Source organism: Amphiprion ocellaris, chromosome 21 (assembly GCF_022539595.1).
Source record: "Amphiprion ocellaris isolate individual 3 ecotype Okinawa chromosome 21, ASM2253959v1, whole genome shotgun sequence".
Classification (NCBI taxonomy): domain Eukaryota; kingdom Metazoa; phylum Chordata; class Actinopteri; family Pomacentridae; genus Amphiprion; species Amphiprion ocellaris.
In genome coordinates, this window is record NC_072786.1 from 19,470,271 (window position 1) to 19,488,730 (window position 18,460).

At 39.7% G+C, this 18,460-nt stretch overlaps 1 protein-coding gene across 3 annotated transcripts; it reads right to left on the reverse strand.

Annotated features, from left to right (window-relative positions):
- Positions 1-1,640: 1,640 nt before the first annotated feature.
- On the reverse strand, positions 1,641-18,257 carry recql (RecQ helicase-like). 3 transcript variants are annotated; one of them, XM_035951604.2, is made up of 16 exons: positions 18,013-18,257; positions 17,391-17,469; positions 13,706-13,942; positions 13,357-13,536; positions 13,105-13,211; positions 12,005-12,203; positions 11,744-11,910; positions 10,651-10,732; positions 10,328-10,476; positions 9,665-9,782; positions 9,419-9,557; positions 9,249-9,340; positions 8,931-9,171; positions 6,425-6,554; positions 4,556-4,697; positions 1,641-3,253 (listed from the first exon to the last, which is right to left on the reverse strand). In XM_035951604.2, the coding sequence occupies exons 2-15, from the start codon at positions 17,407-17,409 to the stop codon at positions 4,593-4,595; spliced, it is 1,965 nt and encodes a 654-aa protein (XP_035807497.2). In that variant the 5' UTR covers positions 17,410-17,469; positions 18,013-18,257; the 3' UTR covers positions 1,641-3,253; positions 4,556-4,592. The 3 variants fall into 3 exon arrangements, with proteins under 3 accessions (XP_035807497.2, XP_054862722.1, XP_023133478.2); XM_055006747.1 differs by having other exon boundaries at positions 8,931-9,147; positions 9,243-9,340; positions 18,013-18,255; XM_023277710.3 differs by having other exon boundaries at positions 8,931-9,147; positions 18,013-18,252.
- Positions 18,258-18,460: the final 203 nt, after the last annotated feature.

Here is an 18,460-nt window from a genome sequence, read left to right on the forward strand (position 1 = left end):
CAGACTTGAAAACATCAGAAATACTAAAAGTTCAGTCAAATTATTAGTTTTGTGTTCCAAATTACAAATAAGTAAACTGAACAAAATCTGAGGCTTTGCAGCACCACTGCTATCAGAAATGACACACACACACCACCTTGTAGTCTGTGTCACTGCTGGCAGTTGTTCTGTGCGAGGTTGTCCAGCTTTCTGCAAGCTCAGGATGGGAAAACAGAAAAACTGCAGGTACACACCTCTGACAGGAGGGGGCGCTGCAGACTGCAGGAAACAACTCCATCAGTCCACTAATCTCTGTCCTGATTTAATTCAAGATGCTGCTTTAAGAAAGGTGTTGCCCCAGTCAACCATTACATACCTATGTAATGCAATATAAACCTGTGTGTACATGTTTCAGCCTGTTGCTATGCTTTTTAAAAGTTAATGTCACTGCAAAGGATTCCTTCTGTTCCAACATGAGGCCCAGAGATAACAAGATAAAGCTAAAGACTTGCTTAAAACAGAGCACATACAAAAAGAGCTGTGCAAAATACACACTACCAGTCAAAAGTTTGGACACACCGTCTCATTAAATGTATTTTATTTAATTACTTTATACATTGCAGATTAATACTGAAGACATCAAAACAATAAAAGAATACATATGTAATAAGGTTGGAAATAAAAAAGTTTTCATCTTCAGTATTAATTTACAATGTAGAAAATAATACAAATAAATAAAAAGCTTTTAATGAGAAGGTGTGTCCAGACTTTTGACAGGTAGTATACATTTAAATGCATACCATAGCAGTTGACAAGCCAAGGATCAAAGTGTTCAGTTAGCAGTGGTACTGAAGAATAGGAAAGACACCATATAGAATCATAGCATTATGAAAGATCTGATAGCAGGGCATGTTTCTGGGGGTGGGGGTGCAGTGAGTTTAATGAGAAACTCGTAAAGCATGCCATTGAATGACACAACAGAGGTCCCTTTTTGTTTAGAGACATTAGCTAATGTGAGCTGCTCACAGTCTTGAGGTTCTTCTATGTGTCACTATCGGTCGGTATCAGAAAGGTATCATTACTGTGGCCAGCCATGGCATTTAAAATGAAGAATTTCACTGGCTATGTGAAAAGACATTCTACACTGATGTGGAGAGAGAAGCAGCAGCATTACAAGTTACTGCACAGGCAGGGGGCATCTGCATTCTGATTTTTTCCTCACAAGAGGACAAAGGTTGTTTGATCTACCGTAGACCACATCCACCAGTGGGGGGCTGGAGTCTATCCCAGCTGACTTAAGGTGCAGGCAGGGGACACCTGGACAGGTAACAGTCTATCACAGGGAGATAAAGAGACAAACAATCGCACTCACATTCACACCTGACCAGAAAAACCAGAGGGCGAGTCAGGGATCTTCTAGCTGTGAGGTGACAGTGCTAACCACCAAGCCACTGTGCTGTTCCCACAATGCATACAAAAATGTATACATTAACCTAACTTCATCTAATAGTCCTAAAGCAGTCTCACCAGTTTGAGACTGGTTTAGGACTAATAAATGAAGTCACTGTTTTTTGACATTCAGTTAGTTAAAACCCACTAATACAACAGCACACTAATCTGACAAGCTTGAAGATGGCACAAAATACAATCATCACTTTAAATGGAGGTTCAGAAGTCTGCTTTATATACAGTGTATTTATTGAAACACATTGAAGTGGCAACACAATATAAGGTATTTAATGAGATTTCTGTCACATCCTTTGAAGGCCATTTAAAGCCACTAAAACCCCATTTGGACTGAATACATGTCTCATTGGGAGGTGTTGTGAATTTTTAATATGACCTGCCCAGCTCATTGATTTTAATCTGGTTCAGAGAGTTTCTGTGGCGAACGCTTCACCTCCTCCACAGCTTGGTATTCAGCAAACTCATTGCTCCTCCTGTGATTTAAATCTTGTCAGAAAATACATCATTAACAAAAAAAACTCTACTCATTTTTTTCCTTCTTTAATTCTGCTTCTTATCAGATCAGGGTGAAATTCAGAAAGTTTTTGCTCATCTGATAGACGGCAACATAAAGGACTGTTTAGGAACCGACAAAATGATGGTGAAACATTAAAGCAGCCAGGAAACAACCTGTAAACTACTCAAAATGGACTCTAAAGGGCACCTACCAGGCTACGCTATTTTTAAACTGTGTAAAATTCCAGGGTGTGCTCTGACAGGCTAACTCTGTACTTTTGGCAACTTTAATAATCCTAAGACGAATAGTTAATTTACCATTTTTATGGTACTGTTTTTTCATTTGACTAGGGCAATATAGCTGTGGATTTTTTGCTGTTACAGCATCCATCATCAAACAGTCATGTAACACTTTGTCTTCACAGCTTATCATTTCCAGGTCATATCTGTATAGAGTGGTTTATGTGGTGCAGTACACATTTCTGTTTGCTGAAGTATCTTTTCCGCAGAAGGAGCAAGTGGCCCCAGTCAGTCATTTTTAAGCCCTACATCCAGTGGCTTCTTCCACTATGATAACAGACGGAACACGAAACAGTAACAGGAAGCATCAGCGGTGAAGCAGCTTCCTCCTGCCACTGACGCGTGTCCACAAGCTGCGAGCTGTCTGACTTATGGTCATCCTGCGAGGCAGGCGGAAGCTCTTCAGAGGCTCCCTGATACAAGCCAGGACTCCTGTCTCAGCTGGCTGTCCCAGGTACTCATGGGAAATGTAGTTTATTCTCTTCAGCTGCTTGCTGTAGTAGTTTCTGAGGTCACAGAGCTCTTCAGCTGCTGTGTCAGAGATGATGGAGGCCTGGGATGGAGAACTGGGCACAGTGCTGGTGGGGGTGGAACTGCCTGGGTTTGGAGAGGGAACACCTGCTGCTACATTAGCATGGAGCTTCCTCTTCGCTTTCTGAGGGGTGGTGGATTTATGTTTAGAACAAGGTTTAACTGGATGTGATGGTGTTTTCTGAACGTCACTTAGTCCTATGTTATGCACTCTGTTAATTTCAACATCCACCTCAACTACATGTTGGGAAATGATAGGTCTCCTCTTGTCTTCTTCTTTATGTCTGTCGGCCAGCTGGCTTTTTCCTGTCTCTGTCTGTCCGTCTGTCTGGTTGACAGGCTTCAAGTCTTGTTTCCTGGACTGGTTCCTCTGTTCCTTAAATAGTTTCTGTTTGGGCTGTAAAGGACAGCTGTTCTCCATGACAATGGGGACAGAGGTCATATGAACCTCCTCTTCATTGGCTTTAACAGCTGATGTGTCCTGTAACCATGAAATCCAGTGTTAGTGAACAGCAGCAGCAGCAGCAGCAGCAGAAAAGTGAAGCATTAGCTCAACATCCTGGAACAACTCAGAGAATGTGCACATACTGAGTCCAATCTGAAAATACAGCAAACCATAATGATGAATTATCTTTTGGGCTTCTGAAGCAACATGTAGCTAAAGTAAATATAACAACAGAGTTTGACCACCTTCTCCATTAGTAAGTGAGAATAAACCCACCAGATTGCAATGAAATGTTAGTGTTAGTTGAAGCATGCTCCTGAGTGTGGACACTGGCACCACATAGGCTTGGGCGATATTCAAATGTTACAACTGTCAGATTCAGAAGGAATCCTTTAAGACAAATGTTTGCCAAGGCACAAAATGCACAGTGTCCTACAAAGTTGACACTTTCTATTTGAAACAGAAACTACTGTTTTCAAATATAGCTATATGTCTGCATCCAAAGCTCCCTGTAGTGTTTGGGAACACTAGTGAACCTGAACAGATAATCCTGAATCCAAAACTATCTACACAACTTAGTGTCTCAACTTCAAATGAGTGTTTTTTGCTCCTGTCACATTTTTCCTCACTGTGGGGTTATTTTTCACAACATTGTGCCTCTGTGGAAACAAAACTGTGTCCGGTAGTAGGGAGAAGTCAGAAATGTGTTTTGTGAGATGTGAGACAGTTTCTCAGCTGTGCTGTGGAATGTAGAATTTTGTTTTTGATAGAATCTGGTATAAACAGTATATTCTGTACATGTAGAATGAGGTGATTTTGACGAAATATCACAATTTTAAGCTTGGATTTGGTCAGATTTGGTCAATTTTCCCAGCAGAGCCACATCATGCTGTCATGGTTCAACAATAATTTGATTAATGACACAATGGGGTATTTCTAGAAGTTAAAGCTGTTCGTAGGTAATTTTTACATCTTCACAGAAGGATTTAAGAACAGCTTTGCACCCATTAGCAGAGAAGGTGTATGAGAAGCAGTTTAGCTCTTTTTTGTGGAAATACTGTCACCAGAAAGATTTCAGCGATGCAAATCAAGTCTTTCAATACAACAAGAAGGGATTGTGGTGCCAGTAGTGTCTGTTTATCGCCCAAACCTACTGATTAGAATGATCAGACAATACCATGCTTATTATTTTAAAACTTACAAAGCTTTTTTAAATGAACTAAAAATCGGATTTAATCATCCTTATTCTCAGCCAAATGTGAAGCATGAAGTAGAAGTCTGGACAGTGGCATGCTAACAGAAGCAAAAGTGAACAGAGTAAAGAATGATGGACTATACTTCGTCAACTCGTCTTCTGGGTGGGGTGACAGGGGGGCTAGGGGAGGTCTGTCTTGACTTTCTTGGACACAGGGGCATCTCCAGCGCTTTGACCTGATCTTTTTCCCTCTTTGGATTTGCCCTGGCCACTCGCAGCTTTTACCTGCAGGTCATTAACAACAGTCTTTACCTGAGAGGGTTGACAGCTACATGGAGTGGATGAGGGAATACTTGAGAGGAGGACATATGACACGGATGTCTGGGACTGAAACGCAAATGAGCATGTTTTGTCACCACCACAACAACCCATAATGAAGATTCCAGGATGCTCTCTGTGATTAGATCGCTGCTGTCCTTGTGAGTGTTTGATGAAGGCAACATTAGGCTGGGGCTAAAACTACTAATTATTTAGATACTGTTTAATTTATCTGTATAATTTGCTCTGCTTTACAGACCAGTAAGTACTCCTTTCATTTATAATATAAAAGCAGCAAATCATTTCAGCTGACTTGCTGGAACTATCTAATCTACAGGTGGTAACTAAACAGTTTCAGTCATTTATCAAGTATGTTCAAAGCTTTCAACCAGCTAGATTTTGTAGAACTTCTATTCTTAAAAATTAACTTTCACCCTCATAACAAATTAAAATTGCAAATTATCCTTTTTGGATTTCTTTTTGATTAAATAAATTAAATGACAATTTATTTCAGTGAGCTCATAAAGTATCTGATGCCAAAAATGTTTTGTTTCATAAATCAGCGAGTGTTAACAATATATTATCCTCTAAACCGGTCATGCAATTGAATCACAAAAAAACACAATTGATTTCTTGTGTGCAGAGCAACAGTGGAATCTAGAGGAACTACACAGATCTATTCATCTATGGTTAATCAAGTTAGAGTACTAATGATCTGAATCAGCAGCTGTGTGGTAGTGAAGTGATGATTATTGTTCTTTTACAGACCGTTAAAGATGAAAACACAAAAATCTAGTCATCACTATGTGGACAAATAGGCCTCTGTACAGATAAAATTTAACATCACTTTGATACTCACTTACCTCTATGGATAGTTTGATGAATATAGAAAACATTTTAAAGTGACATGGAGGAAAGAAACATCAGCCATACATCAGAAGAAGAAGAACTGGTTAGAGAGACTTTAAAAAGAGAGTAGACAGGATTGGAAGAAATATCAACTTTATACACAAACACAGGAAATACAGAAAAAAAGCTTAGTGGAGATCTAACGGGAAGAGTCTGACATCTACTGGACTTTATTTTTGAGTGTTATAACACACACACACACACACACACACACACACACACACACACACACACACACACACACACACACACACACACACACACACACACACACACACACACACACACACACACACACACACACACACACACACACACACACACACACACACACACACACACACACACACACACACACACAAGATATTCGCAACAAAAGTTATCTACAGCTGGTATAACATGATGCTGGTTGTATTGACAGTCTTCTAAGGTTTCCTGAATGTTTCTTAATTAAAGGCTCAATAAGAGATATGAGTATTTAGCAGTAACCACACCCAAAGTGCAACAGGCTATCAAACACTAATGCTAAATATTAAAAGAAGGTCTAAAGCTTATGGAGGCTTTTCTAAAACTCGTACTACACCAAATCTCATGCCACTTTTTACTGTTTAACAATATCAGGGCATAATAAAGAATAACTTAAATGGCCAGAATTAGTATTTTAACAGAGTTTGATTTGATTATGAGTGAGGTTTGAGAAGGAAACTCAATAATAACAGCAGAATGTAATGGGCACAGGCAAATGACCGTTTTCAGACATGTCACTGTAGCCAGCATATACTCACCACAGCAGCTCCTGTCCCTGTTGTCCTCATCTTCATGTTCAGTGTGTGAGTCTGGCTCTTCAGTAGAGGCACTTTGCGGCCCAGCTTCATGTAGAAGTAGGTGGTGTATGGAGTGAAGCTAAAATCCTCTCTGACGGCAACACACAAGGGCCAAAAGAGAAGACATGGAAGAATTACATACCTTTGTTCATAAACTGTATATAAGTAGCTCAAAAATCTTTGCAGAAAGGTCACAGGTAAGTCCTGGAGAAAAGACAGTGCAGTGAATCCTACATGTTTGGAGTCCAAATTCCCATGTTTGGCAGACTAACTTCACAACCTGCTGACTAATGCTCTGTTAGAAACTACAACACAGTAAGTCCAAACCACCGGCATCCACAGGCTGTGTTTACATAGTGTGACTGTTGATCATAATAAAGACAAACTAAGAGCAATGTGTAAGGACACCCAAAGAACTTTCTAATTAGTTACTTAGTGACTGAAAGTCAACATTATTGGACTATGGATATGTTTTCAACTCAACATATTCAAAGTGCTCTCTTTTCTAGAAAAAACAATGCATTTCCTTGTTGTTGAGGACCTCTAAAACCTCAAACTAGCCAGTCAGAGAAAACTCAAATTCTATTTTTTTTAGATAATACAAAAATGACCAACAAAAAACTGACAGGTCAGCTCACATGCATTAAGATATTACATTTGGTATACAATTCAATTCAATTTTATTTATATAGCGCCAATTACAGGTCAAATTGTCTCAAGACGCTTTACAGAACCAATATGCCTCAAGTACTTGACTGTACTTAATGTCTAAATATAATAACTTTTTTTTAGTAATAACTGCATAGTAATGACAAATGAATGATTTTGGAGTTTCATTTGTACATTGTTTTAAGATGACTCAGCTGACAGCTCTCCAACTTAACCTAATGTTCACATCATACACTGATGACAGACTGCTTTCCACCTCTGAATCCTAAAGTTACACATCTGAAATTGCCTGTAAGCTGTCTGGCATTTAAACTGGACACATCACATCAACACCCTGGTGAAGAAAGATCAACAGTGTCTCTACCATCTCAGATGCCTGAGGGACTTTAAGCTCCCTCTCAAGGTGCTCAGGAACGTCTACAGCTGCACCATTGAGTGTTTTGGCTGGGAGCATCACCACCTGGATGGGCAGCAGCACCCAGAAGGACTTCTTGGCCCTGAGGAGGGTGGTCCGCTTGGCTGAGAACCATCAGAACCACCCTCCCCAACCTGCAGGACATTTACAACAAACGCTGCAGGTTAAAGGCCAGGAAGATTGGTAGTGAGCCCACCCACCCCAGCCACAGACTGTTCTCTCTGCTGCTGTCAGGGCGGCGTTACCACTGCCTGAAGGCAAGCACAGAGAGGATGAGGAGGAGCTTCTTCCCAAAGGCTGTCCACCTGCTGAACCTGAAACAATAGACTCCATAGACAATTAACCTGCAAACTGTGTTCTAGGGCTCGGCAATAAATAGATTTTATCGATTAATTCGACTTTGTACTTAATGTCAATTTGTTTTAATGAAAACTGATTTTCTCATCAACATCCGCCACCAACGCCTGCCTGCTGGGCTCCCATAGTTCAGAGTGCACCGCCGCCGCCACCGCAGCCGTCGCCCCTTATAATTTAATGTTTTATTTTTTTAAGTTAGTTTTAGAGTGCATTGTGTCATTTTGAAAGCTTGCTTGCCATCTCTTTCTTTGTGGCTTGTTTATGTAACTTAAACCCCAGAAGGGAAAATTTAAACAAAAAAAAATTGAAACTTGTTTTGAACAATTTCTTTGTCATCTGCAAATTGATTTTAGGTAGGGGATAAAAAATAAATAAATACAAAAAAAAATCGGATAACTCGTGAATCAGGATTTTTTTGTGAAAAACCCAGAGATTTTTTTTAAGGCCATATCGCCCACCCCTACTGTGTTCAATATCCATTCACTTCACCTTGCATATATATATATATATATATATATATATATATATATATATATATATATATATATATATATATATATATATATATACATGCATACATACATACATACATACATACATACATACGTAGTGTATGTATGTATGTATGTATACATACATACATACATACGTAGTGTTTTTATTCTTTATTATTATTTCAGTCTGGAACAGGTGTGCAATGCATTTCACTGCGCATTATACTATGTATAATTGTGTTCGTGACAAATAAAGGTCTTGAATCTTGAACTGCTGAGCTATTTGCTGACTACCAGGCTAGGTCATGTATTGAACTATTTGATTAATTAGAATTTCTGTTTTTGCATGAGAGAAAAATCGCAATATGTGCTTCAACTGCTTCCGCTCAAACAGCACCATTGCTTTCAGTGAGAACTACATTGATGAGCCAAAACATTATGATCACCCCTGCAGCTGGTCTATCCTCTAATATTGGAAAAAAAATTCAACACCAAATAAGAAAACTAATATAGACAAAGAACATAAGATCACCTGAGATATCCCTGCAGTAGCAGGCGGACAACCACGGCTTCAGCCTGGCGCCGAGGAAGCGTAGTGGTTTGGATCATCTTCCTGCGCTTGGCAGGGCCTTTCCCCATCCAAGCCTCCACCAGCTTCAGTGGGGTCAGCTTCTCATCCATGGATGTTGCCAGCTCCACAATCTGCACCACTTCCCTGGCATGCTGTGTAATGTCCATGGTGGTGTAATCTAGAAGGGTCAGATGATCACAAACTTGAATTTACGGAATGTGACCTTCATGGTTTACACATGCAGAAGGATTTTTGTTAAAATCACATACACACCCACACCTTTTGAATGGCGGCAGGTATCACACATCTGGCTGCATCCTTCATTGTCCCACACCTCATCAAAGTGAACCGCCATGAGGGATCGCCGACACCTTCACACGGCAGACACGAGAGTCTAGACACATTGGCATTCTGCTGTGTAAGCCATAGTCACTGTCACTGTGCTTTACCTGTCAACATTCTGGCAGTAGTCGACCATCTGCAGCAGCTTCTGTTGACCAACATTTTCCATTACCACCATGGTGCTGATCCTGAAGATATCAGCAAAGCCAAAGTAGACAATGCAGTCTGCTGGACGGTCGTCTCGACCTGGAGACACAATAAAGCAAAGGAAATTTTTTTTTTTTTTTTTTTTTGCAATAAATACTAGAGCAAACTCATGATACTGGACCTGTCAGAAAAGTGAATGTGTCTACCTGCACGTCCACTCTCTTGGTAGTAGTTCTCGATGGACTTGCTGATGGTGTGATGGATAACAAATCTGACGTTAGGCTTGTCGATGCCCATGCCAAATGCCACTGTGGCTACCACCACCTAGACAACAACAATTACATACTGTAAAATATTCAAATATTACATCTGGCAAGTAAGTGAATGAGCCATCTGTCCATCTCTGTTATCACCTTCTATCATGGGCTAACTTTACTGTCATCACACCTAAAACTCAGATGCAGCTGCCAGAAGTTCCTCATAGGGCTGCGTTTCAGCCTGTGTGTTTGAGTATTTGCGATCTTGCAAATCTTATGTCAGTCCAGCTGCCTTGCAAGATAAATCACATGTGCAGCCCATCTTTATTTTCAGCTGGGCTTCTAGCTCCATTTTGTAGCTACTTCACACCGTTGACAGGGAAATTATTAATTTCTGTTAAACTGAGAAAAAAAAACTCGCCTGGTTGATTGACAGAAATAAATTTGTTCTTTCAGTTAACCAAAAATAAATGCTAAATATTTAGTTATTTCAGGATTTTTGTGTTGTCCTCTTTTTATATTGTTGTAATTAGCAGTAATACTCATTTTTAATTTTTATGGTTAATCAAATTTCCATACCAGAAAAACCAGTGTTTACTGTTCAATCAGTACCTGGATTTTGTTGGAGGTCCATCTGCGGTGAACCTGAGACTTGTCATCAGGGTCCATGTTAGCATGATAGGGATATGCCAGGATGTCTCTCTTCTGGAGTTCAGCTGCCACTGATTCTGCATCCTTCTGAGAGAACACATACACGATCCCTGTGGTATACACACATCAGGAAATATGACTGCTTTGTGTAAATATGCACATTGAAATGATTTATTCAGGCAGTTCTCAAAAAACACTTTCAAGATTTGAGCCTTAATGTGATGCATTATGTTGCATTATGTGCATTTTATTCTGTGATACAGCAGATTTTTATGTCAAAGTACCTGACTGGTCCTTGTACCTGCTCTTGACCAGAGAGGCAATGTCACTTATTGATGCATCATTGTCAGAATCTTTAATGCGAACCTGAGGAAATAAATGTTGCAGGTATGAGTGAGCATTTAGACAGAGAGCAGTGATTGATTGTTTTACTTTACAAGCAATTTGCAACAAAGCATTATCCTTACTGCTGTTCTCCAAAAGCAACCCTTGTTATGTAGGGTTGTTGTAGTTTGATTCACAAGATGTGAGAGCAAGTAATGTTTTGTTTTTTTCCATTTGACCTCATGGTGATGCTGTATGCTTGCTATTAATATGAATAAAGACAGATCCAGTGAAGCCCTGTTTCTACAAACACTAAACAGTTGAAACAGTGCAGTGTTGCACAATATCCACATTGCAATAACCCCAAACACATGACTGTGATTAGTTATTACTGTGTTGACTGGAGTGAGTTTGGTAGGTGTCGGTCTATAAGTTGCAATTGCAGCAGACAGTGTGCAAATTAAGACAATACAAACAAGAAAAGCACTCAGAGAGCGCAGCACTCCACCTAGGTTGCTCAGTCATTACAACATTTTCAATGGATAAAATCTTCAAAAAATTTGTGGTCCACAGTGGTGGATTTGTAGTAGGATCCCAATCATGTGATCATCAGCAGGCAACTGACGTAGTGTTCACTTGTCATAGTTACAGTGATGCCATAACGCTATCTCATAATGATACGGAAATCTTTAACAAATCCGTGGATCCAGACTATAAGCTGCATCACTGCCAAAATCTAATCACTTGGTCCTTGTGTCATTTCTGACCTTCCCTGAAAATTTCATTCAAATCCATTAGTCCGTTTTTGAGTAATGTTGCTAACAGACAGACAAACGGACGGAAGGACGCCAGTCGTCACAACTCCACCGCGTTCCTTGGCGGAGTAATAATATCAGTATGGTCCTTTCATGTCACACAAGCTGACACAGAGCAGCGCAGGGGATTTAGATGCTCCAGTATGTGTGTGATCAGCATGTGTTTGACAGAAAGACTTTTGATTTGTTGTGAAGCAGGTGGCTAAAAGGTGTGTGTGAGTGTAGTAGTCATGGTTACCTCATAGTACAGATTAGTTCGATTAAAGGAGGCAGTTAGTGTGATTGGCTTTGGCACACAGAGGATCTCCTCACAGTCCTTGAGGACGCTGCTAGTTGCTGTGGCTGTGAGGCCGAGCAGCGGGACTTTAGAGAACTGCCTCTTCAGGATGCCCAGCAGTTTATAATCTACACCAGATACACAAACACTCAGTACATTGGTCTGACAGCTTGTTTTTATCTAAAAGAATGTGATTGGAGGTCAGGTTATGAAGCCACTCACCAGGCCTGAAGTCATGACCCCACTGGCTGCAGCAGTGCACCTCATCCACAGCGATACGACTGAGCAGGTTTGCATTGTAGGCCTTCTCTAGACGAGACATCAGCAGCTTGCTCTTGGCAATCTTCTCTGGGGTTACGTACACCAGCTTGAAAGGGCCCTTTGGATCAGTTATTCCAGCCATGACTGTCTTAGCATGGTCCTATATCCACATAAATAAATAAAAATGATTAAAATAATCTGTTAAAAGCTTTTTTTCCCCACACAATATAAAATCTGAAAATCCTTTTCCTAAAATACACTGACAAAAAACAATCAACATTAAGCTCAGGGATTTTTTTGCCTTTGAATTGTATTTGTGCTTCTTTAGAGATTTTACAATACAACATTCTTGTTCAGATGACTGTATAACAGTAGTGGACTAAAACATTTAAGGGCAACTCAGCTACAGATTTTGGCTCACTACTGTCTATTATTACCAATAAGAGAAAAAATCATTACATAAACGTGGTGTGCACAATAGTCTGTATTGAACAGTAAAAATGACAATCCCTTATAACAGAAGCTCAGATCATAAGACCTAATTAGACAGTCCTAGAGCGTATGTCCTTATGTAAAAATGGTTTAAATCAAAATTCAAAGCCATTATACCTCTGATACAACACATACACTATGTATAGTTTAACAGTCCATTTGAGCAAAGTAAATTAAGTCATGGTTGGTGCTGGACGTAAAGCCTAATATCAGCACAGTGATGGCCAAGTTGAAGTTACCTGTACTGTGCAATCAGCAACACTCATAAAAAAAATGTAAATACTGAAATGAAATGAAGGTGGGTCTACACTTTAGTATAACTTTGTTTTGACAAAGAAAATGAAACACTGCTGACATGTTCTCTGTTATGTGAAATGACCTCAACGGGTTCTCAACTTCTCTTTTAAGTTCTTGAAACAGTTTTTTAAGAAGAAGCCTCTTGGAGGAGAGGTAAAATGTCTTTAAAAACCTAAAAGTGCTGTTTAGTTTGTTTTTACTGAAGCTCTTAGGAACAGATTAAAAGGTAACCCTAAGTGAAATAAGAAGCAGAATGTAGCTGTCACATTTACCTTGCTACTGGATGCATTCAGCATGACTGCTGACACTTCAATAGACTTCAGATACATGATCTGATCCTCCATCAGGGACACCAGGGGAGTGACAACCAGTGTAAACCCTGACAGATGTGATTACAGTACAACAGATAAGTCAAATTTACATGTCCACAAAAAATAAGCAGATGTAATGTAAACTGTGAAACTAGTCTGGAAGCATTAGACAGGGGTTTTGCTCCACCAGGATGTATTTTTGTCTAACTGTACCCTTGGAGCAGACTGCAGGCAGCTGGTAGCAGAGACTTTTTCCTCTTCCAGTAGGCATCACCAGGAACAGATCCTTGCCTGTCATAGTCAGGTTAATAGCTCTCAGCTGCAGTGGTCTGAACTTGGAGAGATGGAACGAGTCCTTTAGGTGCTGCTCAACTTCTCTGGACCATGGAAAGTCTAACAAATATAAGGAAAGTAGCACGGGTCAACATAACTCAAATTACATTTTAAGGCTATTTTTGTAAATATTGCCTTGCAGTAAACATGAAAACTCATGTTTCTTCAGATGGTAATAGTGTTACTCTTTATTTCAAGAACAAGCTATTTAGCAAAGTCTGTCCAGTACCTGTCCCATCATAGCGCTGCATCTCTTGCTCGCTCATTACTAGATTAGCTCCAGGCGACTTTGAGGAAGGCACAGATGAAGAGGATGATGGCTTTGCAGCATTGCAGGCCTCCTCCACCTGCCGCAGCAGTGCATTTTTCCGAGAGGTCAACTCAGTCTGCTTCTGCAGGAGCTCTGCGATCTGCAGCTCCACCAACTCCAGTTCAGCCTCAACAGAGTCCAGCTCTGCCTGGACATCTGACCAGGAACACCAGGAAAATTGTCAGCAGCTTAAAACTAGTTATCTGCTGTGTCACAGGGACTAAGAAGTAACACAGACACCCTCTAGTAAATACTGTACTAACAAATCAAACTTCTTGAAACCTTATTTCAGGCCTCCAGACTAACCTTTCTACTGGTAGACCTAGTGCTACCAACTTTTTTGATTGGTCGCACCAGCAAATAATTTGGTCGCCCCAGCCTATCCACCTATTCTAGTTCATCATTGCCACAGATATTAATCCACCATGCATGATGATGAACAGCTGTTTTTGCATAATCTTGTTATGTTGAATTGACTGTCAGTGATATAAGAGTTCATATTTGTAAAAGGTTTTAATGTGAAAATGTGCACATTTTGTCACCTGTCCTCTTGTGATGTCAGTCATAAACTGGGCACAGGCTAAACACTGAACATCCTGCTTATCGGTAAATACAACATTTTATCACTGTTCTCTAAAAGCCTCACATGGTGGCTAAAGTTGACGCTGCAGCCGACTGTAGCAAATTAGCTCTGACTGTTAACTGTTTAAAACAGTGAAACGAGCGTTCTACATAGATTTACCCAAGTTGAAACCAAGAGATTTTTATCGACTGTTGTTTTCTATGAGCAGATCGCATTTTAAATATCAATACCACAATCGAGCATGTCTATTTAGTCGAAACTGTGATCACTGTTATAATTTAAACCATCATGACTGGATGTGTAGGCTACTTTTTCTTCTTAACTGACTTACTGAAGATCTCCCATCCTGTACCTAACACTTTTATCAGCAGGAATTTCCCACAAAATTGCAGAAAATTTCCCATAAAATTCTAGGAAAATTCCCATAGAATTCCTGGAAACTTTCCACAAAATTCCAGGAAAATTCCAAGAAAATTGCCATACATATTCCCCAAATATTGCTATAAAATTCCAAGAAAATTTCCATTTAAAAAAATCAAGAAAATTCCCACAAAATTGCAGTAAATTTTCCACAGAATTCCAGGAAATTTCCTATAAAACTGTAAGAATTTTTCAGGGAAATATTCATAAAATTCACAGAACCTTCACATAAAATGTCATGAAAAGTCCAGGAACATTCTGGAAAAATCCCCTGGAATAGAATTTCTTTTATTATTTACTCAACAAAAATGGTAAAAACCTGGAATCAGCATCTGCAATATTTACCAAGTGCTGCGTACTCTGCCTCCTCTTTCCTCAGTTTTGGGTAAGAAATGCACAACAGCTAAATAGCTTGCTTTACAGGAAAAGAATGGCAGAGCCATGGAAGACATTAGTGTTATACTTTCTACCACTATTGCTAATGCAGCAGCTGCCTGTGTTGGTTAAAGCAACAACAAAACAGCTTAATGGCTTAATGATCATCATTCACTCACATGAATGCAACTACTTCAAATTTTAACTTGCACACATTCAAAATGGTTGCACATGCGCATAACCCAAATCCAGTAGCGGTCCTGAAAGCATACTACCTTCACAATTGGGACCCGCAGCATTTGTAGAGTTTTTGGAACAGACACTATCTATCTATTTATTTACTTATGTAAGAACGTTTGCATGTACAGTTGTGAAAATAGCTTGTACACACTACCAGTCAACAGTTTGGAGTCACCCAGACAATTTCGTGTTTTCCATGAAAACTCGCACTTTCCACTTTCGTTCATGTGCTAACATAACTGCACAAGGGTTTTCTAGTCATCAATGAGCCTTTCAGCACCACTAGCTAACACAATGTAGCATTAGAACACAGGAGTGATGGTTGCTGGAAATGTTCCTCTGTACCTCTATGGAGATATCCCATTAAAAATCAGCCGTTTCCAGCTACAATTGTTATTTACCACATTAACAATGTCTACACTGGATTTATCATTCATTTAATGTTATCTTCATTGAAAAAAAATGATTTTCTTTCAAAGATAAGGACATTTCGAAGTGACCCCAAACTTTTGAACAGCAGAGTACACTTGTAAAGACCATGTATATTACAGCAGCCTTGAGTTTCCAATAACTACAATGGAAAAGTGGGAGGACCTGAGCACAGATCTAAAGAAGCAAATCATTGAAAAAAACTCAGAAAAGTCACTTTCAAAGCGGATTTTCCATAGTCAACTGCACAAACAATAATTTCTCAGTATAAAGCACATGGCTCAGTTGTGTATATGTACAAGGGTACTTCAAGATCTCAGCCTCACCTGGAAACAAGTGTCATAATTCCCATTTTCGGGCATACCTGTATTCTATAAAGTCTTATATCACTGTTCACAAAACTTAAATGTTCAAAGCAGTCAAAGAAAAAAGGAAAGGAAAGCTTGGAGCTGATTGTTGTTGCTCCAGGACAATGCATCCATCCACACAACACAGGTGGCATAAACAACCAAGCGAGACTTTAAACTGCTGCCCCATGAACCTTACCCACCTGACCTGGCACCATCTATCTTCAGTTTACCAAACTGAAATCTAACTTGTGTGTCTGGCATTTTTTAGAATGATGATAAAGTCGAGGAGTTGAGGAGAATCTGGAGTCTCAAGATGAAGCTTTCTTCTGTGAAGGGATAGCAAAGCTTGACCACGGGTGGATCAAGTGCATCGAAGTTAAAAGAGACTATGTTGAAAAATAAAGCAAAAACAATGATTCTCCTGCAACGTTTTCTGGTGTGGCTGGGCTGAGAACTTTTTGAAATACCTTTGGTCCCTCATACATATGTATGCATGTATTTATTTCAATTTCAGCATGGACACTGATGTGCACCACTCACATTCAGATTTCATGCAGTAGTGAACATGAACTCTTTTTCCAAGCTGCTGTTACACACATTTAAATGCAGAATAATTTATATCAATATTGTGCTCAGTAATTGAATAAGCTATTCTAATCCAATTCACCTTCCATTCACTTCGCATTATGTGAGTCTGAGAAAATTTACTTTGAATGATGAGACAATGTTATATTAAATTATTTCAGCAGTCATTATGTATCCAACAAGAGCTTAATAGAAATTATGAGGTCAACTCCAGGACCTATATTGTAATATTATGTATTGTACCTGTAACAGACATTATTTCAGTGTGCAGTGTGTTCTCTCAGTGGACTTGCGTTGTCAGTGTGAACCGAGAAGACTGTCAGGTCTCACACCTGCACAGGTACTAGTCCTCGGAGTATCACACCTCCACATCTAATGAGCTCAATCTTTATCTTTGCACCTCACCTCCCTCTGGAGCTGTGTCTGTGGTATCTGCCATCAGACACAATGATGTCAACATCCTCTCAAATACAAAACAACTGCAGGATTAGCATCCTGTCACTGTTTACATCTCAGCACTATTGCACTTTTTGTCTGTAATGAGGTTTAGTTCATTTCTTGTGCAAATAGACCTGAGGCAAACAGTTCAGTGACTTTGCCTCATGGCTGGAAAAACACTCACCTGTAGTTCCACCATCCATATCCTCAGACTGGTTCGATCAGAATGAACTTCAGACTGGCACAGCTGTTCATAGCACTTCCTATATGGCAGACAGACAGTTTGGAAGTGTTTTTAATTATATAAAAAAAGAAAGAATTATTTTGGCAACTACCATATTTTTGCACAACATCGCCAAGACAAGCAGCTGGTTCCACTGATTATCCCCAACCTTAGCTAACTAACCAGACTGTTGAGTGTCGCACCTGTCCGTCACAGTGGCAGTTATTCACACAGATCCTTGTACGCACTGACAAACCTTATCACATGTACAAATATTAATACAGATTGTTTACACATTTGAAAATGTAATTGAAGACATTTGCACACTCCAGTTTGCATTGGCAAATCTCAGTACGGACACAGAGGTTGTGAGACAGACACACAACTCTGCATACACATTTACAAATGTTTGGCTCAATAACACCATTATAAGTTCCTAGCTAGCTTTTAGCTTTTTAATGGTTATTCATACCAAACCAGGAAACTGAAACACGAGTCTCGTGTCCCTCCCTGCTTTAATCTCCAGCGAATATAGCTAATACATCTGGGTCAAAACTTTGAAAAAGCACAAAATATAACAAACCATTCAGCAGCTCCGTCCTCTTCCCTTTCTTGTTGCTGAACCGTCTCGGTTGCTTAGTGAACACACCGCGGCGGGAAAACACGCAGAACTGGGACGGGATGATATTTTATCCCTGGGTTTAGTCTGGCAGGTTGTCATTCCTTCTCATTCTGGTGTATTTGCACATTGTATCAACTATGGATCATTTTAATGTTCTCTATAATAACTATGAAGTCGATGTTAAAGAGATACCACTGGAAGCGTGGTTTACAGCAGTAATATGTTATTGATGTCTACATCAGAGTTGCCTGAAAACCCAGGATAAAAATGCCATACTACATGCGATGCATTCAAGAAGCCGCCCTCAAACTTGAAATATTTCTCTTTTGCACTAAATTTTCGGGCCACATTTACTCCAATAAATTTGTAACAAACTAGTAGAGTGAATACATGTTAAATGAGCTCTATT